Source organism: Toxotes jaculatrix, chromosome 12 (genome assembly GCF_017976425.1).
Source record: "Toxotes jaculatrix isolate fToxJac2 chromosome 12, fToxJac2.pri, whole genome shotgun sequence".
NCBI lineage: Eukaryota > Metazoa > Chordata > Actinopteri > Toxotidae > Toxotes > Toxotes jaculatrix.
Window position 1 is genome coordinate 11,788,691 of NC_054405.1, and position 24,631 is coordinate 11,813,321.

Sequence of the window (24,631 nt, forward strand, 5' to 3'; positions counted from 1 at the left end):
ATGAGTAAAAATAAGTCCCTATGCAGTTTCTCTGTGTGCATTCCAGCATACTGGCAATTTTTCTCAATGATCACTGTGAACATTAAAAGTTAATCATATTTACATCAATTTACCCGTTTCCAGGCTCGCCGCAGAAAAATCTGGGTTGTGAAATGGAAAAATTCCTCACACGTGCTGTAACACTTAACCTGTGACACTATTCATAATAAAAACACAATACTTTGTGCTGAGCACTGACTGTTTTTGTAAGACAAATTGAACTAAAAATAGTGTGGAATTTAATTTTCTGACCCTTTTTTTCTGTGAGGGACAGGGATTTTTTTTTTAAATTTTACATCTATGGTGAGGTTGATCCCTCTCACTAGAAATGGTCTATGATTTTATATATACAAAAATTCCCATCTAGAGCTTTACGGAGCTTCAAAACATAATGCTCTCCATTTTCTCTCTGTGTTTAACAAACTGATTCAGTTTGATAATAAAGCTACTTCTAAAGTCCTGTCAGCATGTGAAACAGCTGTTTTTATATGTGAGCATACTTCTGAGCATGACCTTGGCAGGGAGTCAGTGTATTAAGGATGCACAGACAATTCACAGCTTCACACTTCACAGTTCACAGAGGTACAAATTTAATGGCAAACAAAGCGTATAAAAGTCATCCAAGGTTTGAAAAATATAGTTCACAAAAAAGATATGATCACAAAAGAATGTTCATTTGGCACTTTGGTGGCCTGATGTTTGGAGCATCCTTCAAACTGAATATAACAGATTATAATAATATAATAATAATATACAAAAGAATATTTGTGTAAATTAAGTATGAAAACACTGTTAGAGGTTACTACAAATCAGAAATCAGTTTGGAAAAGTGCATTCATTTGGTAAGAAAACGTTGCATCCATCCTCAGCGTATGATGCAGCAGTAACTGTACCATCAGGAATATAGTGGTTCAAATAATTAACACTGTATTTAGTATTCTTTGTACTGTGTCATATGTCAGAAACACTTTGAATGTAACAGAGTAAGATTTATGCAGAGGCATTGAAGGTACCATGGAAGCCATAGGGCATGTTAACAGGCACGTTGGCTCTTCCCAGCTCTTGAAATGTCCTGGCATCCAAAACCAGCAGGAATGTTCCTTTATCCTGGAGAGAAAAGTTTGGTGGAATTACTCTCAAAAACCTCAGAAAAGGGTCAGAGTAATCACAGTGCAGCTAAAGCAGAATGCTTCTCTGTGCACATTAGCAGCCGAATTGTTAGTTTGAACAATTTCAAAACAAGGCCCTGTGTAGGCTTCAGAGGTACTTTTGGAAGAGCAGCTCTGACAAGAATTAAATCATGCTTTGAAAAGTGCTCGCATACGCGAGGCCACAGGGTATCAAGACTATCTTCGGTTAGTGTTTGACACAAGTGGTGAGGCAAATAAAACAGCGAGAAAGAGAGAGAAAAGAGCGAGAGATAAATAAATACATGCATTTAGGAAATTTAATTTGCCATATTAGAGACACTTTCCATTTGCGCCCAAACCCTCTGAAAGTCCTCCACAGAGCTGATGGATAGATTATATCAAACGGCTGCTGGTCACAACACAATTTAATTTTAGCTTTTATTCTCTTTCAATGTCTGATTTTCTTTTACAGGGACAGCACAGTTAAGAGAAGGGAGGAGATCAATAATACATCGTAGCACACCTTAGATTCAGGCTGCCAGACACACTGTCAGACAGGAACATGAGAACAACACCTCAAGATGGTTCAAACTCTTCTATTCCTCTTAAAATAGAAATAATAGGATTTAAGTCTGAATTCACTTAGAGGTGTGTAGTATGTAGAACTAACTCATTTGCAGCAGTTATTTATTTTTTCAATGTTCAAAAATCCTGTTTGGAAAAATCTGCAAATATTGTAGTTTGGTTTTTACATTTTTGTCAAAAACCCAAAGAAGCATTTATCTCTGTTCCACAGACAAAATTCTTTGTAAATTATTTGTAAATTTTGTAAATTATAATTTACAAAAAAATGAACAGTAGTATGTAACGTAATCCTTTCTCTCTCTCTCTCTCTCTCTCTCTCTCTCTTTGTCTCGGGAGACTTAATTACCAGATAGTGTTCATTTTACTGGCCCCACTAACCACCACTGACCAGAAAACATATTTTCTGCCATTATGCTTCTCTACCTTAGAAAAGTTTTATTATTCTGTATTTAATTTGAAATGTTAATTTTGTGTAAATTAATAAATGAATAATTATAACTCTGCTCCTTTCTCCTCATGCATATTTATGATGGATTATGTGTCCACTTGCTGAGGTTGGCTTGCAGGCCAGCTGCATGGTGGTAACTAAAACTCAAGAAAGCCTGCACCAGTGACAACAATATCACAGTCACAGTAGTAACACAGTGGCATATAGATTATAAATGACTGTTTCAGAGAAGCAAAAGTTGGTAGATTAACTGAAACACAACAGGGTCTGTTTCTGTAAAATGAAACTTATTTTAGCGATGTAGCAGCAGATTGATAGGCACTTCAGCTGCTGAATCTCTTTTCTTTTTTCTCGCATGGGCTCTCCTTCAACTCCTGTATAACCTTCAGTCTTTATTAACAGTCCTACCTGTGAAGGGGTGAGAACCACAGAGAGGATGACACCATCATCCTCCTCCACGGCATCAGGTGACGGCACAAACACGGGCTCTGACGGGTAGAAACCCTTCTGGTACCAGACCTGTGGTATATCATATTCACAAATAGCAACTTAGTGTTTCAGTATTTTACCTTTGCTATTAGTGCACTTCTTAAAGTCATAAATCATCATTGCCTGGGACATTTAATAAATTTAAACTATTTCTCTAGACTGCACTGTGCACTCTGCATAACAGTGATTCTTGCTTGTACAGTATTGTGCAATATATGGTTTTGTTTTTGTTTTAAATAGTTTAACATTGTGGTAAAAATGCTTTTTTAAAATGATAATTAGTGAGCTTTAGAGGTGATGTTAGGTGAATTTGGACAGAGCATTTTCAATCTTTATGATAAGCTAAGCTTGGTGACTGTAGCCTTAGTATATTTCCCAAAATGTCTAACTATACTGTTTTAGGATAATTATACTTCATTAAAAAATAACAATGGAAGCAGCTGTTTTTATTGACATCTTCAATATCAAAGAGAAGTGCTGAAATGTTATGTTTATTCTTATGTTTATCTACTAAAGTAATGTTGTAGCTGTTAAAAATTATAGCATATAAAGCTTAACACAGTCATCCAAGCTGTACTCTCACACACACCTTGAGAGTTTTGTCCTTCAGGTCCATCTTGAGCAGAGAGTCTCCCACCAGGTGTCTGAAGCCGCAGCCGTAGAAATAACGGTATGGTCGTGTATTACATCTGACATAGTTGATCTGAGGGAACTCCAGGCCACCGTACTCTTGGAGGTCATCTCCATGGAGATCCTCGTGCTGGCAGAACACCTGTCGACAAAGGTAGGATCAAATGTCTATTGTCACTTAACGTCAACAAAACCTTTGTTGTCCCGCCATCCGTCCACTGGGTGTTAGCTTCAGTTTGGGATGCTCATGTGAAAAGCCCTTATTGTTAAAGACACTGGTGACCTTTTTGGACAACCTTCCAGAGGAAGCGCAACCATGCAGACATTCTCTAATATTTATGTCTCTGAATTTTGTAAGATTGTAACTGGCAGTAAATCTTCCACCTACCAACTTGACCCTGTCATTGACCCTAAATGGGTCCTTGAATGCACCACTAGCTCTGCCAGTTGTTGTAAAGCCACGAATCAAAGAGATATCAGACCCAGACCTGAATAAGTACAGACACATGACCAGTCTACCCTCCACCGGTACAATTTTTGAAAAAGTAGTTTATAATCACGTTATTAATTTTATCTATGCTAATAATGTCCTGGAAATATTTTACTGTGGCATCAGAGCAAGCCACAATGCATTTTTTTTAAAAACTCTGACACAAACCTACTAGGTACTGAGGCCAACTCAGTAGCCAGTTAAAAAAAAAAAACAAAAGCTATAAACACATCTGGCATCTTATCTCGCATTTTATCAGTCCCATTCGTTGCTGTAACCCTGTCTCTGTTTTTAATTACCTTTCACTCTTTTATCCATATCCTCTGGTTTTATCTGGCTTTTATTGTTTTTTGTTTTTTTCTCTCTCTCTGTTTTTATTGATATTTTATTCGGCTTTGTCTTGGTGTTCTGTCTTTGGCATTTGCATGTAAAGCACTTTGCATTCTTTGTATGAAATGTACTATACAAATCAAATTATTATTAGTTCTTTTATCATTATTATTATTATTAATTTTGGTTTATCTGTAGCTTTTGGCCTAAATAAATCCAGCCACTTTAATGTGTTGAATTCTCTTGGTTTCCTTAACTGGAAATTATGAATTCTGATCATTTGAATTTGTTATAACACTGAAAAATTCTAAATTGTTACATGTCCTCCTCCATTTATACAAATTAATTATTATATTTTAATATTTAACAGTCCCATTACTGATATATATTTAGTGGTTTCCTCATGGTTTATAAGTAAGTGTATTCTTCCTACTCTACTCCTTAAAATTGTATGTGGAGAGATTTGATTGTAGTTGTGGAAAGTAACTATTGCTAAAATGCTTGTATCTTTTTTAGTGTGACAATATTTCAGATATTTATTTATTGCACTTTTTACTTTACTACATTGCAGTTGACACCTTTTTTAGTTACTTTGCAGATTCAGATTTTACATACAAAACATGATCCAATTATTGAATACAAGAGATTGTACATTAAACTATCCAGATGTACAACAGCAACATGGTGCTTTCTCACTAATGCATCTGTAATATTAATTCAATAATTTTCAGTAATACAACATCCACAGGAGTCATTGTCTTACATTATTGTATTGTTACTTCTACCCAAGTAAAGGAAGAGAGTTTCTTCCACCACAATTAGATTAATATAGACTTGGATTTCCTCTGTGTAAGAGGTGAACATGAACACTTGAGTTTCCAACTCACCTTGTCTTTGCTGATTTTGACACACGTTGCTTTACTGGAGGGCCGTGTGTTCAGGTTCTGGTCTGTTGGTGTTTCACTGGTCACATTAAGGGGCAAAACAAAGCGTCGGGGGAAAACTCTGCACATGGTGTTGTACACCTGGCAGGGGGACACACAACAGGAGCAATGCAGTATGAGTACATTTTAGGGATTAATCTCATAGAGAATGTCTTTTTGTCTCTTGGTGCAAAGAGACTGAAAAATGTGACATTAAAAAAAAAGCAACAGCACCCCTAAAAACAAACAAATCTAAAGCTATGGACAGACAGAAGACAAAGACTGAAAAAGTTCTGATCCTAAAGTGCTTTGCAGTTATTTTGTAGAAAGGAAAAAGGATTAGCAAAGCCCATAAAGCCCTGAGCTGTTATTTATTACTCAAGACAAGTTGAGGGAAAACAGATGCATTACAAAACTGAAGCACAATGGAGAAAAAAAAATCAAAGATGGCTCTGATCATATCCAATTGTGTAAGAGCATCTGAGGGTGGATTCTTTTCTTTGCTAACCTTTTTTAACCTTTAATAACTACACAAAAAGTGTTTATTTATGTGTGCGCAAGTAATTAAATTCTGACCTCATCTAGTGCGTCCCCTGACTTGCGTAAGTTCTGGATGAGGTAGTTGTTGATGGCTTGGCCGTCGTCTGAGCAGCACATGTCAAGCATCAAGAATCCATCCTCCTCGAAGGCGTTGATCTGATGGAAAGTGGAGATGGCTTTGGTGTGGTACTTCACTGAGCTGACCTGTGATACAGAGCACACGATTAGACCACCAAAGGTCTAAAGTTGTATGATTTTTTTTTTGTAGTGTCTTCCTACACAGAGATTCCATCAAGTTTCCTAATTTAGCTGTAAATAAATCCTCAGCCCTGACAGTCAGAGTCACATCTTACCTCACCCGTACGCTTGTCAGCAAGATGGAAGACAGTTTCCTGCTTGGGATCCCAGTAGATGCCCTCACTCAGAGCCTTTCCCCTCAGCTTACATGTCACTATCTTCAGCAGGTCCATCTTAATTGGCTGCTCGATGAACACCACATAGTTCTCAGACATGGCTGGAGGCAAGAGAAAGGTATCGTTGGGCTTTGTAGCTGAGGGCACAACATGAAAGATACAGACACCACTAATGATGAGTGATATCCAGGAGAGCAGACTCACCAAAGCTGTGGTAGTAGGAGGGATGGGACTTGTTTGCAGGCACAATGGAACAAAGTATTTTGGCCCCTTGTAGAGTGTCTTTGTCATCTGTCTTCTCTGGAGGGACTCTGATGATGTTGTACAGGGCTCCTGGAAGTGATGGCAGATGATCACTCATTTCGTTTATAATATAAAGGTGCGAGAAACATAATTCAGCATAAACATAATTCAGCTGTAAACATGAATGTGGGTCTTGTGGACGATGGGACTAACCTTTGCTTCCATAGGAGTTGCCCATGTTGTACGTGGTACCATCAGGGTCATAGTGTGGGTGGGCAGTGGCTCCATTTACAGCTATAAACTTGCTCCAGTCCACCTACAAAACATAACAGAGAATGAGCTGAATCTGTGTGTGTTAATGCTGCTTTAGGAGTGGAAATGTGACGACTAACATAAATGGTTAATGTTCGTACCTTTTCCAATGTTTCTAAATTCTCTGGGTTCACTTTGTGCATGAAGTTTGTCTCTGTGCTGACATAGTAGTCACCTTTGTATTTCACAAAGCTGACACTTGCATTGTCTGTGGGCTCTGCAACAGAGAAAAACACAGGATTACTGAGGCCTTTTTAAGTGAATGGAAGCATTTGTTTAAAAACTAAATCTTGGTAAGCCATTCTGCTTCGTGATTTGCAGCCTGCAGTTACACTGAGAAGTTCAGTGGCAATGTAAAACATTTTAGAAATGCCTGCTCCCCCTCTCTGGCTCCCCACTGTAGCACATGTGATTATGTAACCTTGGTTTACTGCATATAGAGTATGTAGGAATGAGGCTCCACCCCTGGCCTTGCCACATAGTTTAGCAAAACAGAGTCTGTACAGTGTGTCCTATCTAGATTTTCCCTAGATCCTGACTCTCCTGCTCCTTCCCAAATGATCAAACCGATCTTACTGCATTACAAAATTTCCTTGTTGTTGTTTCACTTGTGTCTCAGAGCAAGACAGAAATAGAGTGAAGCCACATTCTTGTAGAATGAGTCAACAAACCAGTTACAGATGATTGCCATAATCCCTGCTCTATATAAGACCTTATCCATTTATATTTGCCTTTTCCCCCATCCCTTCTTATTCTGTCTACTTACCCATCATCTCGAAGCGAGAAAGGAACCGTTGGAAGAAGTTTTTACAGGGGTCGGGCATGGCGAGGGTGCCAAATTCTGACATCATGATGCGGTCCCTTTCGCTGTTCTTCTTGTAGGCATCGCTGTGCAGAAAGCGACTCATGTACGTCACCTGGCCTTTGGTGATCTTGAACTGGTGTAGCATAGCCATCCCATCGAACCAGTGGTTGTAGCTGTGGTGAAGTACACACGTTGAGGCTTTAACAACATTATTTTGAAACGTTTATAACGTTTGCGTTGTGCAGCAGTATGTTGAGGCGTTTTCAACTCACTGTGTGTTTCCAAACTCAAACTTTCCAGGGCCGTTACGGAGGAGGTTGCCATTGATCCAGGAGGGAATGGTACCTTGTACTTCGGTAGAGATTGGCTCAGGGGTCTCTTCTACAGAGTGGACCAAAGGAGCAATTGTCTCCAGTCCCTTCAGAGGCATTTTCTTGCAGTCCTTTCCCTTGTCACTGTCAACAGGCTTGTTGTCATCTGTAGGAAATAAATATATAATCATACCCAAATTACTTTTACCTAAACCACATTAGGGAGATGGCTGTTTCTGCTGATGTTGTGTTCAACTCAAACTCATTTTTTGGCTGCTGACTCAGGATAAACCCTGGAAAAACTGCATTTTTCCTTGTCTGATGAGAAAACGATCAGGCAACAAATTTCAATGAAATATTTACTGCCTTCAGCACTTTATACCCAGTGTTTAGCCCAAATACGATGTTTAACATTTCAAGAATATTTCTTGCGGCCAAGCTGAATTTCTTAGTTTTAGGCTGAGCCCCTGTGGCATGCAGCAGAAAGAGAAGAGAGATGTTTATCCTCTTCTTAAACCTCTACTCCTGGAGTGATAATATAAAAAATGGACTGGATATATGAATGTAGTCAAATATTTTACAAAGATTTCTCATAAACAGTTTGCAGTAATATACCTTGTATGATAGTAAGCAAGTATGTCACCAAGAAATATTATCAGCATTTTAAAGATCTCGTAATTAAGTGTTCTGTTTGCCAAAAAGAAAAAAAGAAAAATAAAGAAACCTCCAACTCTTTACTCTTTTACTCTTTACTTACTCAAAATCAAGACTGAACATGCAGCATGTTGCAGCACTGCATCTGGGGAAAAGTCTGACTGTGCTAAAGTTCAGTTCCTCAGTGGGAAAAAAGTAAATCCTTTACGCTGACAGCTGGGTCGCAGTAACTTTGTTGTTTGGCGCCACTGCAGTGTTTTACAGACACCAACCTTCTCAATGATTTCAAACACAGGGCTGGACTGAATGGTGACTGCTCCCAAATGGCAGATTCCAGTGTTTATAAAAGCATCTGACTTAAATTATTGTTAACAGTCCCCTCCACTGTTACCATGGACTGAAGCCATTAACCTCATTCCCCTGTACTGCTGCTAGGGAGTGGCCTGATCTTAAATGTCCTTAATCCTTGAGTGTAAAAAGAATAGACAAATTTTCTCAGGGAGAGGAACATACAGTAGCATATGTTGGTAATCCGTGATGAAACTTACAGTAAATTTAATTAAGCCTTTTTAGTTTATAGTAGTTAGTTTGATATAATAATTCGGTTTCAAATAATTATATTAAATTAACATAATAAATGAATATACTGAATATGGTGGTGCTGTTGCTGGAGAATGAATGTAAATTAGATTGAAAATTACATGTGAAACAAAGGAAAACTGCTTAAATATTTTAGGTCGCTGGTAACTAAAATAGTTTGAAACCTATTAACATGCAAATTAAATTTGTCTACAAGAAGGTGTGTTAGGTAGGTACAGTAAAGCCTCCTTTTGCAACCTTAGGCTGAAGTGTTTCTTAAAGGAGTCCTCTAAACTGCAATGCACACACACACACACTGAGAAGAGACTTGTCAGTTTAAAATGTACAGTATCTGCACTTTTTCTGCATTTTTTTCAATGAGGTAGACGCAGTAGATGCAATTTTAAGATTGTTCTGCAATGTTATTTATGTATTTGTATTATTCATAGCAGAGTATCTCTTTATGTTATCAAACATGTCTGGAGTTTATGTTAGAAACTCAACACGAAACAAACCACAGTGTGAGGGAGAGATGTTGGAAATTTAAGATATGGTTTTATGTTTAAATTACACACTGCCAGTTTGTGTTTTGACAGCAACGACATAATTCTCTCATAGGTGTTTAACCATCTGTGGAGCAGACATGTAGTCTTCCGGGATAACTCGTGACGTTTTGACTGTAGCTCAACTGTATTTAATCCTGCGACTGCAGACGAATATCAGCACTTAAATAACGATGTAATAACTGCAGACTCGTCCCTATTCAAAATACCCGCAGCCTGTGAAAATGAACCCTGGTGAAGCGGGAGTTTAGCAGAGGGAAGCTGACAGAACAGTTTGTTCTGCCACTCAGTCTAGATCAGGCTCGGTCGCCCATCATCGGACTGTCAACTCTACCGCGATCAAATCAGGCAACAACAAGGCGCAGTACACTTCCTTGTTTTATACATATGTAAACACGAGAAAAGCAAATTGCAGCGATTATTGTGCTTTTTTTTTTCAAGTGCACATGGAAGTGAAAATGTGGCCGGTCGCTGCCTGCAGAGTCTGCGCTCTCTGAACATCAGCAGGTGAATAATAACCCAACAAACTGCCGTGTTATCCCTCTCACAGAAAAATAAATAAATAAATAAATAACAACCTCCACAAAATGGAGGAAGCTTACCTGAACTCTGGAGCTTCACAGGGGACATGGCAGCGTTTTAACGTGGATGGATGCAGCTCCTGCTCTCTTCATCTGCGTCCAGCTGGACCATAAACTGCTCACCAGCGAACATGAAGCCGCCACTGGAGCTGCACGCTGCAGCGCTATTATATAACCCGGTTATGTAATACAGTATTATTGACTAAGAGAGAGAGAGAGAGAGAGAGGGTAGAATAACGCACGTGCAAATAAGTTGCTTACTTCTCTGCTGCGTTGTTTAGTAAATTCACAAGAAACACACTTACACAAGGGTCTGGCAACAACAGGACATGTGCCTGTTACAACAACAACAATATCTGTAGGATGCAAAAGGACTAAATCATCAATGAATAAAATATAATAATAATAATAATAATAATAATAATAATAATAATAATAATAAAAATGTCATAAACATGGTAAATAAATTCTGAAATAACTACAGACATAAATAAATATGGCAATTATTAAATAACAATACAGATAAATGATCATTCCAGAAATGATCATTTATCTGTATTAAATAACAGAATACAGATAAATAATAATTTCTGAAAGAAATAATGCAGTTCATAAGATACTGACAAAGTTTTGTAGCCAATTGGGATGACTATTTTAAAAATTTCTTCATGTCTGTACATTTACATCTGTTTATTTCTTTATTTCTACATTTATTTATTTACTCATGTATTCTTTTTTTAGTTTGACATTTCTCTGTCTGTACTCCAGTGTAGGAGTTACAGTAAAACCTCACACAGGATTGCTGGACAAACCAGGCAGAAATAAGAGAGCCAGTTGTCAGGCATGTTAGTTAAATGTGAATATGATGTAAATAAACTTCAGCTTCATGTAGTTTCCACAAACAGGCTCATATATGTCGGCTTTGTACTTATATACACAATTTTTCTCCCCACGAACCATTAATAAACATATCAAGTCTAAAGATTAATCTAATTTTCTTTTAACTGGGTTAAAAATTATATGTTGTTATTATCACAACTGGTAAATGGAAAAGGTCACTTACATTGTATGACATTAGACTGACTTCTTAAAGAAATAAAGAAAGAAATATTTCAATACGTACACAAGAGTAGCATAGTATTTGATGCAGTACCATAAGGCTTTTTTAAGACTATGACAAGACAGTAATGCATCTGATGTTCAGATATTATGTTAAACAGTACCAATGTAAAGAATGGAAAATACATATGTCTGATTTACTGTATTAGGTATGTAAAAACAAAGTTGTTGATGAAGTGGAGCATGTATTTGATACTGTTCCACATCACCACATAGTTTCCCACATCACTTAGTATATACTAAGATATATTTACAGAAAATTATTGGAATATTTTTCTATGAAAAAAATATAGATGATGTGGATCAAAGTCATGTTCATATTTTAAATCTTATTTTATGCACCAAGTGCACTGGGGGTTTCTGTGTTTGCGGGCAGCTTAAGTGGACACCTAACAGCTAGTTATCTCTCCATATGGGCTGAGTGTCTGTCTTGACTGGCAGACTGATCCAGATAATCTTTGCTGGAGGATTAAAGCAATGTCCCAGAGTAGGAGTGTGTCCTGTACGGCCTGTTTTCATGCTGTAAAACTCCATTAACAACCTTTCAGGTAATGTATGCTTTATCATTTCCTTACTAGCTTTAAAATGTGGATGAATATTCCTAATAACTGCATTCCCATGTTAGTAGAATAAAGACTAGCTGCCTATGTCCATTAGCACCGTCTATGACCTCAGCTGAGGGCTAGGTGTAGCTTGGCCTACATTAGATTTGTACGCAAGTTTTATATATATTATAGTATATTAAAGTGATATACATATTAGTGCATCAGTAATTGCAAACCAATGGCATAATATACCTTATTCTCAAATGGGTCACTCTGCATAATGAGTACTCAAAGTGTATGTTAACATTAATACTTTTGCTTAAGTAAAATTTTGAATGCCAATATTTATTTATTTATTTTTAAAGACAAATGACAAATTCTTCAATTGCAGTTTTTCCATAGTGAGGTTTTGCTGCTTTCCCTGGTTTATGACCTTGTAAACTGAAAATCTTTTAAAAGTTTTATGCAATTGTTTGGACAAAAAAAAGACGTGATCTTGGACTATGGCAAACTGGGATGGATTGAAATTTTCAGCTTTTCAAACATTTTATAAACCGAGTGATTAAACAGTAACTCGAGAAAACAGCAAGATTTATTGATAGTGAAAATATTTGTAAGTTGCAGAAAGCGAAAGCAAAAAGTGGTTGGCCTTACTATATGAGGATTTAGGCAAGATTATGGTTACTTAAAGTTTGTATGTTATTTATATAACAGGATGTATCATTGTCTTTTTTGAACAGGATACATTTCACCTTCTGACTGCAATGCCTTCCTTGAAGAGCTCTAATCACTGGACTTTATCTGAGTTTTTTGGGCAGCGGAGGCTGTTAGGGCTCGGAGCTCTGCTGGCATGGCTTGTCCTCTTCCATCTCCTAGTGAATGTTTGGCTCCTCTGCATCTTCACCAGTCTCTTGGTGGTCCTCGGGGGTTGGCTCGGGTCCCGTGCCATACTGGATGCAAACAGCCTTCTCCACTTGGAACATTTTTTGCCACTTGGCACAATTAATCCACCACTGTATTCACCCGAACATGAGTGGAGGCTGAACCATGAGATCGACAGTGCTGTCCACAAAGCAGTGCGTGACTTTGTGTCCTCATGGTATCGTACTCTGATGCCAGAGGTGGAGGGGGAGTTTGAACGTGCGGTGCGCAGTTCAATGCTGGAGTCAGTGATGGAGCTGAAGGAGCGTGCGCGGCGAGTGGACAGAAAAGCGTTGGTTCAACGGCTGCTAGAGCTGTACGGCTGTCACCTGCAGAGCTACATGACGGCAAGACAGATACAGTCAACGCAGGGGGAGGGCATCAGCCTCTGGCAGCTCTATAGCGAAGTGGATGCTCCTCATCCAGCTGTGAGCAGTGCAGCTGCTGAGCTCAGCTACTCAAGAGCTCTGGTGAACCTCGTCTTACATGTGCTTGTTCCGTACCCTCAGATGGAAACCAGGACTGGAGGTTACATGGTTACAGAACTCATCACCTGCAACGTGCTTTTGCCGCTCATAAGCAGGGTTTCTGATCCTGACTGGCTGAACCAGACCACTGTAGACATATTCACCAGGTCCAGAGAACCACAGGAAATCAACGTGGACGAGCTCCCAGCAGCTGCATTGTACACATGTCAGACCCAGCAGGAGTCTTGGACCACCTGCAGATCATTGTCTTCTTCTGAACAAGCAGGCCTCACCAGCAATAGCAGCTCTGACCTTGATGATCTGCAGAGCCAACAGACCATCTTTGACAGGGACTCCTCACAGAGCAGCATGGTTAGCTTGACGTCTGTGGAGAAGTTCGAAAGTTGCCACGCAGGTTTGCTCACACCGTGCAAAGTGAACTGCTGTTCGCTCACATCTGGCCATTACTCCCAGTCATCAGAGTCCAAAATGATTTCACTGGACTCCCTAATTCCATCAGACTCAGAAGATGACCTGACAGGAGGCTTTTGTGACTGTGGTCCTCCAACAAACTTCTGCAACGTGAACACTTTAAAGGACGACGAGGCCTTCGGCTGCTTCGGTCCTCTGAAAAATCTTGGGCCGAAGGTGGTTGTGCCTGAGGACTCCCAGTGGCCAGCAGGTATAGCGCAAGAGAAATCCCCATCTTGTTCTCCTAGAAGACTTCGTCTCACCCCCTACAACTTTGATGCTCCCAGCAACCAAGCTGCACCTGTTCATATCCAGAATGTACAAATTTCAGGCACTGTCACTGCAAAGGAGCAGCGTGGCACTGGCACACATCCCTATACTCTCTACACTGTAAAGGTAACTCCCTACCTCCTTTAATGTCTGACTGATATTTTGAATGTTTTATGGATTTTCACACATTGCCCTCCACTTTCTGTTTTACAGTTTGAGACCGTGGCTGAAGGAGAAAACAGTGCTACTCAGCAACCTGTGGCCTGTCACGCTGTCAACCGAAGATACAGCGAGTTCCTCAACTTACAGACACGTTTAGAGGAGAAGCCTGAAGTTAAGAAATTAATCAAGAGTAAGAAATCATCTTTTTCTTTAACTGACCGTTGAATGTAAGTGTATCCAGACAGGTACGTTGTCCTAAGTCAGTGTAATATATTTCAGATGTCAAAGGCCCAAAGAAAATGTTCCCTGACCTTCCATTTGGCGGTGCAGACAACGAGAGGGTTGAAGCCCGTAAAAACCAACTGGACACATTCCTTAAAGTAGGTATTAGGATTGCATCTTCACTGTGCATGATCAATATGATCAATGATTTATGTCGCCCTATAATTTGATTGATTTTTTCTAGCAATTAAGCAGCATTCCTGAGACAGCCAGCAGTGAGGACATGCAGGAGTTTCTGGCTGTCAACACTGATGTTTGCACATATTTTGGAAGAAAGCCTTTCGTCAAGTCAAGAATTGATAAGGTGAGAAAACATCTACAGAATGTTTTTTTTTGGGGGGGGGGGGGGTATTTTTTCAATAAGGAGAATTTAATCATCTCGTGTTTTCTCCAACTTGATTACCATTAAAGATGATGGAAAATGCTTTAGATACACTGAAGACAGCTTTCCCTCATCCTGAGCCACTCAGTCCAACAGAGGACCTTGAGGGAGATGCGGATGGAAGAACGATGGACAGCAGAAAGTACAGGTGAGGGCTCTATGTATCAGCCCAAAACAAAGCAGATTTCACATGTGACGTCCTCATCACAGTTTGCATTTGCCTATCAGCTAAGCTAATGTAAAATGATCCAAGATTTCACACAAAAGATTATGAAGAAAGAGAGAAAATTTTGCCAAATATAAATTTAATTTCATGGGAGATTTATTCTGAGATCAGCTGAGCACCCACAACATGTTTCTCAGCTCATTAAATAGTCAGTTCAGTCAGTGCAGTATGAATCAGTGCAGATTGTTCTGGTTCTCTGATGTTTTGTTTTCTGACTGTAATGGGAGTACGTAATGCTTTTGTGTTTCATGCATCAGGAGGCTTATGTTCCCAAGCAAAATTTCACCATCTCTCAATATACCTGACCTACATCCTAAAGTGACATACTGCTTCAGTGAAGAATGCCCTGTAAGTTAAACACACTGCATTTGCCGTCTCTGATTACTAAATATGTGTTTGAAATGGACACTAGGGAAGGTTGCTCATTGTGACTCTTTAGGTTCTCAATGGCATGTCGCTGTCTGGCCTGGAGAACTTTGTCAAAGAGCAGGAAAGACTTTTATGTGGACAGAATGGGAAAGAGACAGCCAAGCACAGCTGTGAGCAGTCTAACAAAGACAAGAAGACTTCAGTGAAAACTCATGGGACAGGTAAAACTAACACAACAGTCACAGATAGTTTTATCCTGTGTTGCATTCCTTGCAGCCATAGAGAAGCAACATACTGTAACGCAGCATCACCACTTGGGTGCAGCAAAGTCCACTGTTTATTTAAACATAAGCTGATGAGTCCTTGTCCTCACTTTCCACCATTGATGTGTTTTGCTTGTATTTCATATGTGTTTTAAGGAGTCCTTCTGTTCCCATTATTGTGCTATACATTTATTCTTGGTGTTTAATGTGTACTGCAGACACAGCTGTGGCAGATGTTGCTTTGAACATCTTGTGTCTGCTGATGAAAGACCAGTGGAGTTGGCTGTGCACTGAGAACATACAGAAGACCATCAGGCTGCTCTTTGGCACCTTCATTGAGAGGTAAATGTTCCTCTCTGCTTTTATGTAGCACTCACAAGTTATTATTATTATTATTATTGTTGTTGTTGTTTAGGATTTTTATTCTTGATTGTCTGTACCATCCCGTGCAAGAAAGTTCCGAGAGTGTCCTTTAAAAGTAATGTGCGTCATTGTTTTGAGAACCTGAGATTTTCTCACGTTGCCTTTCAAAATGTTATTTTTTCTTTAAATGCAGTGTTTATGCCTTTCTGGGTACACAGCTTTCAACAGCGACTTCTCTAGAATTTCCACTCAGTTCACTTTACCACACAGTCTGTGGGAACTGTGCCTGTCTAATCTCTGCTGTTCTGCTGTCATTAACTGCTTATACCGGCCTCCATTTTTAGACATGACATATGCCTCTGGGAATTTTAAGGTTCACTTAGCATGTCCGTAAGTGATGTTCATGCCCCTGCAATCTCTTATAGACATTTCAGAGCTCTTGTTTGTGTTGCTTCTCCGTGTGTGCATGTTTCAGTCTGTCCTAATCTAAAAAGCATGTTTGGATGTGTATTCATTTATTTTCATTTGTTTCTTTTATACAGTGGCTGATATGTAGTTTAAAAAATACAGACACTGTTGCACTAAACTACAGGCTTTTGTCTCAGATGGTTGGATGTAGGAGTTGCCTACCTTACCAGTGCCCCCTGCTGGGTGATTTACCTACAAGTGCTGCAGGAAGCAGTGTGGCCAGGAGGCACGCTACCTGCTCAACCACGTCCAGAGCGTAGTGCTGCAGAAAGAGAGGAAACTAAGGAGCAATGTCTGGACTGTTTAATGCAGCTGCTCCCAGGTACGTGGCAGCTGTTATATTCAGATTATAACCATTTGATTACATGTTAAAAGTTGAAACTATCTTGTCCTTTTTGGTTTGTTTTGTTACTTGTGCTTGGACAGAGCTCATCACTGACATGCTGGGCAGTGAGAAGTACAAACTGACCCTGGAGACCATGCTGGAGTCTTTGCAGGACCATCAGATAAACAAGTGAGTCAACAACCAAAGTGCCGAGTAAATATGTGTCTGATTCTGCTGTTTCAAGATGGCTACACTCAGAAGCTCAGGAACAACATTGTGCCCGTAAACGATTAAACCAAGAGCTGAAAACAGTGTATGACTACTTACTGTGGTTCCCAACTATACTGTAATGCACCACAGTATAGAAATAAAATGTTCATGTTCAGGGCTGAAATGAATAAACACCATTTGTGTGATTATGTGCAGGCATCTAATTTACTGCATCTGTGACCTGCTGCTGGAGTTTCTGATCCCTGAGTCGTGTGACAAGGCCTTCCAGAGGTCTCTGCTGCAGAGCCTGGCTAAAGATGCAGAGAGGGACAATCCTCACACATGAGCAGCACACGATAACACATTCAGAAGCAGTTGATGGATGAGGTGGAGTATATGCATATGAGGGTTGTGATGAATTCACAACCCTGGTAGTAACTAGATTCTATGGGGCGATGAGACAGAACAGCAGCGGTCGTTACCTGATTGGTCGCTTGTTTTTTGTGTATCGTGTGTCAGTCACGTGGCTTCACCTGCCTTCAGTGATTGTTGTACTGTAACTTTTAAGTTGTGGTTTAAAGTTTGATTGACATTAAGGAAACTTTGCACAATGACAGCACTAAAACGACAAGCAGGTCATTGGTAAACTGCATACTTGTAATGTGTTCTCTTGTGTTGAGCAGCCAGGGAGGTAGCGTTTTTCAGGTATTTTGTTTTGATAGTACATTTCCACTTGTTTCTCCTGTGGGTTGAGGTGTCTACATAAGACCATATTTTGTTTAAATACATGCGTTTTAATAATAAAATTGTGCGTTGTGCAGCTTTAAAAAAAAAACTTCTTCAACAACATCTGACCACCATGAGAACATGAGTGAAAAATCTGGACTTGCTTTTACCTGACTAGTCTGTGGGAACTATCCTTGAGTTAATAAGTTAGTCAGGCCATAATAGTACTACTCCATGTGTGAAAAGAGCTTAAGTTCTGACATGTGTACTTTCATAATTCACCCAAGATCCCAGACTGATATTTCATTGATAAAGGTTATTGCAGTGTTATAGTCTTCCCATGATCTTTTGATCCCGACCAGCCATTTGAAAAACACTCACTGCTTCACGGACGACGTCTTTGATGAAGCTGTAATAGCATGAAAGATTACCACCTCAGTGCATGACTTATGAAAAATGTTCCTTTTACATTTGACTTAAGTGGCAAATTAAGAAGAGTAAGGAACAAAATCGCCAGCATCTATAAAGTATTTCCATATGGCAACGTAACTCATATTAACATGAAAAACATTTTTGTCTGTATGTATGAAGCTTTTTCTTGTGAAACTATGTTAAACATAAGTTTATATTTGTCTCTTTCAGGCCTCTGTGAGATGAAAACAACAGCAAAACTTAAAGTGGCATCAGTAAAGTGTATCAACTGATACATGTTGTCAGTGCTACTGGTATTTATTCCTTGTAAGATGGTCGTGTGGTCATATGTGAGACCTGACTGAATGTCACAGTATCAGAGACAAGTAGAAGTGACCTTTTAAACTCTGCAGATACAAATCCCTCTGGATTTAACTAAACACTGCAGTGTCCCACTGTTTGTCCTGGGCAGGGATGTGATGATGTGCCAGAGATCAGCACAGTGAAAACACTCGTCTATCCACTGTGAAAAATTGGGATTTACCCATTAACAAGTCTGACTTGTGCTTATATTTTCCCTCTGCTCTGTCTTCTCCCTGTGTGTTGGAGACATGGACATTATAGCAGAGGTTTACTCTTTGATGAAGTTATATTGTTCCTGCAGGCACCACCACACATTTACAGGTGCTGTGCCACAACGTGGAGACCGCTGAAAGGGAAGATTTGATCACTTTAACATCCCAATAGATTCTGACAGAAAACTGATGCTTCTGCCAAAAGCAGCTTGTCACTTTATTATGAATGAGCTCAGATCGGTCTGAAATAATTAAATCTCAGAAGCGGAGATAACAAAAGAGACAGTTTGGTCCTGCTGAAAGTGTCATCTTCTTACCGCTTACCTCTAGCTAAAGAGCCATTTGTAATCATCTGTTTTAATGCAAAACATTTTTCTTTCAGTTAATTGATTTTAAAGTTGTGTGTCACTTCCTGGCAGTCAGATTCAAAAGGTGCTTTGTGCAATAGAAATACAAGAGGACACAACATACAGTCAAATGCAGTCTGCGTACAATTCAACACAATAGTCATTCCGTAGCATTGTAAAGGTTTAAGATGACACTGTACAGGGGGTGGACACAATAACGGGAATACCTGACAACACAACACAATCCAAACAGCACCTAACCTTATATCGGATGCCAGTGTATAAATCCGCTCCTTTTGTTTCCACGTGTAGTTCAGATGGACTTTATAAATTGGATCTTAGGAACATTTAGCACAGCTTGCTTCCTTTCTCATGATATCATGAGCTGATACTGGCGGGCTCCCACCTCCTGTCTCATGCTTTGGGACTTCACTGGCAACCGGAGGAGACGAAAACACTCAAGCCACATTGATGGTGGCCCCATATGTCTCACAGTCAAAGCAGCTGTATTTTCACCGCAAATCTCTCAATGGGACAAACAGCTGTGAAATTTCACAACTAATCTCTGACCGACATGTGGAATGCTACAATCTCAAATACATCAACAAATAATAAGGGATTTGTTGACTCATTTCAACTGTGTTTAGAAATGTGTTGTACGTAATTTAAAATGACTTAAAATATATTGATAGCTTTACTTTTACGTAACACTGAAATTCCAGACTACAGAACAAGATTTTATCCTTCTGAGACTGATCGCCTGTTCGTTTAAGATCTAAAAAAAAAAAAAAAAAAAAAAAAACAAAGCCTTAACACAGCCCAACGAAACATTGTCCAGCTCTAATTACACACTGCGTTATGTTACAGTACATTCATCTGGCAGATGCTTTTGGCCAAAGCGATTATAAGTTCATTCAAACATGTTTCGGAGTGTATGTCTTTTAAACACGCAACTGAAAGCATGTAAAGTTCTACAGTATAGGTGCTGGAGATGATTTTTTTCTCATATAAATTATAAATTAGTTTTAGGCAACTGGACTAAACTTTCTGTTGTGAACTCAGCCTAAATTGTTAGATGTTTGCAGTTAGTATGTATCAACCTTCAGGACTTTTCTTCTATTCATCCACAGCAGACATTTGGTACATGTACACATTTATGTCCTCCCCTTTGTAATAACTTTAGTTATCCATTAACTTTTCATCTTGTCAAAATCTTAATTTGTCCAATTCTCTGGTTCATGACTAAATACCCTGAGAACTAATGAGCTGTATCCAGGGGACTTTCCTTCTGCTTTTAAACACAGTGCAGAAAAAAAAAACTTGCATAGGAATACCAATGAAAGTGGCGTAATGACTGCAACCAATGCCATGTAGCTGTTATAATTTGTTTTATACAATGAAAATTTGACATTGTTTTACAGATGTTCGTCATTAATGAGTCACTGCTCTTAAATGTTACTGGGTGTGTGCTTGACCCCTGATCCAGGCAGATGTTAATGTTGCCTGTTTAATCACAGTTACTTTTGTCTGCATTCAGAAGGCTGGGGATGTTGCTTCTTGCTACTGTTTTAAGATATAAGGTAGACTAATTATCAAAAGCCTTTGAAGCAGATGTTCTACCTATTTGGAAAACATCTGTCTTCTGGATGAAGATCAGATTCTCACACTGGAGTGGACAAGTGAGACAAGATCTTGATGATGATGATGCCGTCAAACATGTACCATCAACACTATGATTATGATGATGATGGTGATGAATGATGATGATTAATGATACTCCTGATGACTCCTCATGGTGCCAAACAGCAGATGTCCTGTATATGTGTGCAGTATGCGGGGTGCCAGCCAGAGCTGACACTTTGCTCACTGACTGCAGTGAGTCCCAGCTTTTAAACCGCAGCGCTGACAGTCCAAGGAAAGCAGACCAACAGCTGCAATATCGTGAAATGAACGAATGGATTGTGGGGGAATTCCATCTTTAAAAAATGAATGTACGTTCTCATGCACAGCAGAGGAGTATCACCAGCCGAGGTTAACAAGTGTGTCTGTGCTACATCTGAATTTCGGGGTAAACCTCTGTTTTTTTTCCATCTTTCAGTTATTACCACAGAGCATAATTAAATACAGGATTATATGTGAATCTTCACATATCTTCACAAATGTCCTTTACAACAACATCCAGTGACGATGTTTGAATATGACACAGAAACCTACCAGCATCTCCTGGTGTAAGCGTGCCTAACTGCTGATTCTAGCATCTGACCTTTAGATGAAATGAATCTGGTTCCTGTTAGCGGTGTGTCTTCGGCTGCACAGTGCAGATGTGCAGCGAGGCCTTTAAAGAACTCCCCGAACACCCCGCCTCAGTGCCCTACTTCCATCTACTTACACTGGAAAAAACTCGGATGACCAAGTTTTCTGGAAAACAACTACATATTTCAATCACAATATGACTTTATCGAATTGCAATCCTCCCCTCCTCTTACTCCACCCCTGTCCTATTTTATTTGACTGTTTGGCCAGTGGTTGAGGTCAAAGAGAAGAGGTATAGCCTGAGAGCAGAGACAGAGTCAGGCAAATGTGCCCTGAGCAGACTCATGTGTAATGAGATTTAAAAACTGTCTTCTGATAAGAAGAGGGAGAAACATGATACTGGGAGCTGGGACGAGTGAAAGGGGTGATGCTGACCACCTCATGACCCCACCTTGGGACAACTGTCTGAGTCAAACCATCAGTCACTGTCAGTTCTGGTAACTGTCTACTGCTAATGACTCCTGACCTCTTTGGCAAGTTCCCTGAAGGTTCATCAGGAGTCTCTGCTAGGTCAACACAAAGTTTTCAAGCCTGTTTCACTGATTTTTTTTTTTTTAACTAAGAACACAGGTTTATGTTTACAGACAATACTAACACAATATGTTGCTTTAGTTTCCTGCACATACAGTCAACATGAGACCAGGCTGAAAGATGGTCAAGGCAGTTAGAGACCAGCAACAGCAATATACTCCTAATAAGGGAAAGCTTTCCCGCACACACACAAAGCAAATGTTTGAGCGCTGCCTCTAATAATTTCTGCACAGTGCAAAATGTGGAAAGAGACATTCTTTACAATGAGGACTTAGCTGTACTTTCCACGTTTGCCATATGTCTTTATAATATTTGAAACTGTTCCCCCCAGACACATAAATAATTAAACTTTTTTTTTTCAAAGTAACACTACTGAAAACGTGCACATCAAAATGCTGATGTCATTCTAATTGTCATTGAGGATCGATATGATTCACCTTCACAACTGTGTTGCTAATTTTGATGTAGTGTAAGTCCTTTGTCATGTGATGTTTGCATTATTTTGTCCAACTTTGTGTAATACTCTATTTGTTAATTACTGTGTTAGTATATCTCTAGTTTTAGAGACCTGTGAGGTAAAGACTGACCAAAGAATGTCCAACAACCTTTCTTTCTTTTTTTTTTTCTTCCCCTGAAGGAACATTTCTCTTTGCTCTCTGCAGAAACTCAGGTCAGCATGTGCACAGTTTCCCTGGAGCTGCTGAGGAGTCAGCATCTTGCCCAAAGACACTTCAGCAGGGTGAGTACTTGCTGCCACAGACTCCTCAGTTGAGACAAACTTTACTTTTGGCAGCTCCCTACAGTTCTACCTCCAATCCAAAACAGACCGAGACATTTTGACAGACGTCACTTACTGAGGTGAAGGTGCCTCTGTATGTGTCTCAAAGGTGGCATGTATTTTGTCTGTACCACAAATTACCATGTCAGATCTCAAAATAGTGCAAGTTACTGCAAGTTTCAAAAATATTTGGAGATTACTATCTGCATCTTTACTGTTTATCCTACACTGTGTAATTAGTGGCTGTCAGAGGGCAGGTCAGTGAGTTTTGTCACCAACATGATGCACACTCTCACTGTCCAACTTACACAACCACTGTTACTTTTTTTTTAATCACAGGCAGACATGTGTCTTTCTGGAAAAAAGAAAACTCATGAACTACTGGCTTTTTAATCTTTTTACCATTTATAGCTAATCAATGTTTAACTGTGACCCAACCCGCTATTACAGATTACACATGTTGATGAACTGTGAGCCAAAGAGGGATATTTGTTTCTCAGTATCTTATAAAAGGGAGAAAATAGTTGCACAAAATAGGAAATGTCAGTTTTATTTTTTGTGTCGGTGTAGCTTCTCACAGATGAAACTACAGCTAAATGATTTTGTTGCTTGCAAATGTGTGAACATTCTGAGGAGGGGACTTTCTTTCTGTTTTTGTTTTTGCTGAACGGTTTTATAGCTCCTGTTAAAAGAGTTTTACTCTTTATGATTTGTGAAGGAATGCACTGTGTATTTTTCAAGCTAAAAAAAAAAGATCTTAACTGAGTTTCTGGATCTGAGTGGAAAAAATGTGTTGTATTTGTTAGCTCAGTAATTCAGTGCAGAACTTCAATGAGCCTTATAAGGTCAAATCTGCTCTTTTTGTGGACTCAAACATCTGAACAGTCTGTTCACGCCACTCTTCCATTGTTTCTCATTTGCCAGCATGCATTATGCATATTTTTTTAAAGCTGTTCACAATAATATATTAGAATTAGGGAACAATATTTTTGCATTCAGATATTTACGTTGCAGCTTCTAGAAAGCAGCTACCTCAGGCTGATGAAACAAAGCACGCTGGTGTGAATTCTCCTTTTCACCTGTGAACGGACAGTAGGGGAGAGGGGTGCCCCTGGAAACTCAACATTATGCAACACGCTTGTAAAGTTTTTTCCTCCCCCTCAGTACACTTTCTTTACATGATGGTAGTTACAGGCCGTACCTCAAAGGAAGTGTAAAAAGTGACACCACCTGTCATTTTAATAACTAGCCTTTGTACGCCCTGGGCAAAGGCCAGGGCGTCTTCTCTGTTTAAACAGGTACAACATGGTAATAAGGCTGCCACGGGGCTCCTGATTTGATTTCTACTCCAAACTCCATGTGACTCATTGCACCATCCAAAGCATGAAACGCAATCATTTTAAACGACTCCATGAAGCATGAGATCACTGATTTGCGCAACTGTTTAAATACAAGAAACAGGCAGAACAGTGATTCAAGATAATGAATCCAGATTAGAGAATAAACCATTTTTGTTTTTCTCCCCGAAGGACAGAAAGTAGCATTGAAATCTCCTGCACTTACTCACAGTAGCCACTGTAAACAAAATACAGTGCTTTATTACACAAAACATTCAGGTAATGCAAAGTGGAGAAGTTGCTCATGGTGATATTGGTTTTTTTTTTTTTCCTGCAGTGTATGAGGTCACTGCACGAGGAGTGTGAATGCAGCAGATACAGTATCAGGGCACTGAGAAGGCAGTTATATTTGACTTCCATCCAGGAATTACACCAAAGCGTCATTAGTTATCCCGCATAACCTCCACGCAGGCAGAGAGCAGACAGAGGTATGTGAACAGTCTTAGAGTATGTATGCAAATCAGTCATGTCACAGGAACATCACAGAAGAATGTATTTTTGCTCTGTGCCAGTTTAGAGACTTGATATTAGCAACATCTGGTGCAGGATAAGTGATGAGTAAATGCTACACAGTGCCGGCAGAAGTTAAGATGTGTACAGTTTGGTATGATGATGGAAAACCGTTGTGGTCCGCAAAGCTTTTCT

At 39.4% G+C, this 24,631-nt stretch overlaps 2 protein-coding genes across 2 annotated transcripts; one reads left to right on the forward strand and one right to left on the reverse strand.

Annotated features, from left to right (window-relative positions):
• Positions 1–611: 611 nt before the first annotated feature.
• LOC121191195 (beta,beta-carotene 9',10'-oxygenase-like) lies at positions 612–10,245 on the reverse strand. The gene is made up of 12 exons (XM_041052320.1): positions 10,087–10,245; positions 7,650–7,854; positions 7,339–7,550; positions 6,674–6,789; positions 6,474–6,576; positions 6,222–6,350; positions 5,958–6,118; positions 5,641–5,808; positions 5,029–5,166; positions 3,281–3,463; positions 2,611–2,721; positions 612–1,146 (listed from the first exon to the last, which is right to left on the reverse strand). Exons 1-12 carry the CDS (start codon positions 10,112–10,114, stop codon positions 1,030–1,032), a joined length of 1,671 nt encoding a protein of 556 aa, XP_040908254.1. The 5' UTR covers positions 10,115–10,245; the 3' UTR covers positions 612–1,029.
• A 2,248-nt stretch (positions 10,246–12,493) lies between these two features.
• Positions 12,494–17,694, forward strand: snx19a (sorting nexin 19a). The gene is made up of 11 exons (XM_041051821.1): positions 12,494–13,984; positions 14,072–14,210; positions 14,300–14,400; positions 14,487–14,606; positions 14,714–14,832; positions 15,168–15,258; positions 15,350–15,500; positions 15,761–15,884; positions 16,511–16,695; positions 16,800–16,887; positions 17,125–17,694. Exons 1-11 carry the CDS (start codon positions 12,494–12,496, stop codon positions 17,252–17,254), a joined length of 2,739 nt encoding a protein of 912 aa, XP_040907755.1. The 3' UTR covers positions 17,255–17,694.
• Positions 17,695–24,631: the final 6,937 nt, after the last annotated feature.

Bases quoted from the DNA above. Each gene is read 5' to 3' on its own strand.
- LOC121191195 (XM_041052320.1), bottom strand. From the start codon at position 10,114: ATGTCCCCTGTGAAGCTCCAGAGTTCAG. The intron at 2,722-3,280 runs GTGTGTGTGAGA...GATATACCACAG, and splicing joins TGAAGGACAAAACTCTCAAG to GTCTGGTACCAGAAGGGTTT. The intron at 1,147-2,610 runs GTAGGACTGTTA...TTTTCTCTCCAG, and splicing joins TGGTTCTCACCCCTTCACAG to GATAAAGGAACATTCCTGCT.
- snx19a (XM_041051821.1), top strand. From the start codon at position 12,494: ATGCCTTCCTTGAAGAGCTCTAATCACTGGACTTTATCTGAGTTTTTT. The intron at 14,211-14,299 runs GTAAGAAATCAT...AATATATTTCAG, and splicing joins AGTTAAGAAATTAATCAAGA to ATGTCAAAGGCCCAAAGAAA. The intron at 14,607-14,713 runs GTGAGAAAACAT...TTACCATTAAAG, and splicing joins TCAAGTCAAGAATTGATAAG to ATGATGGAAAATGCTTTAGA.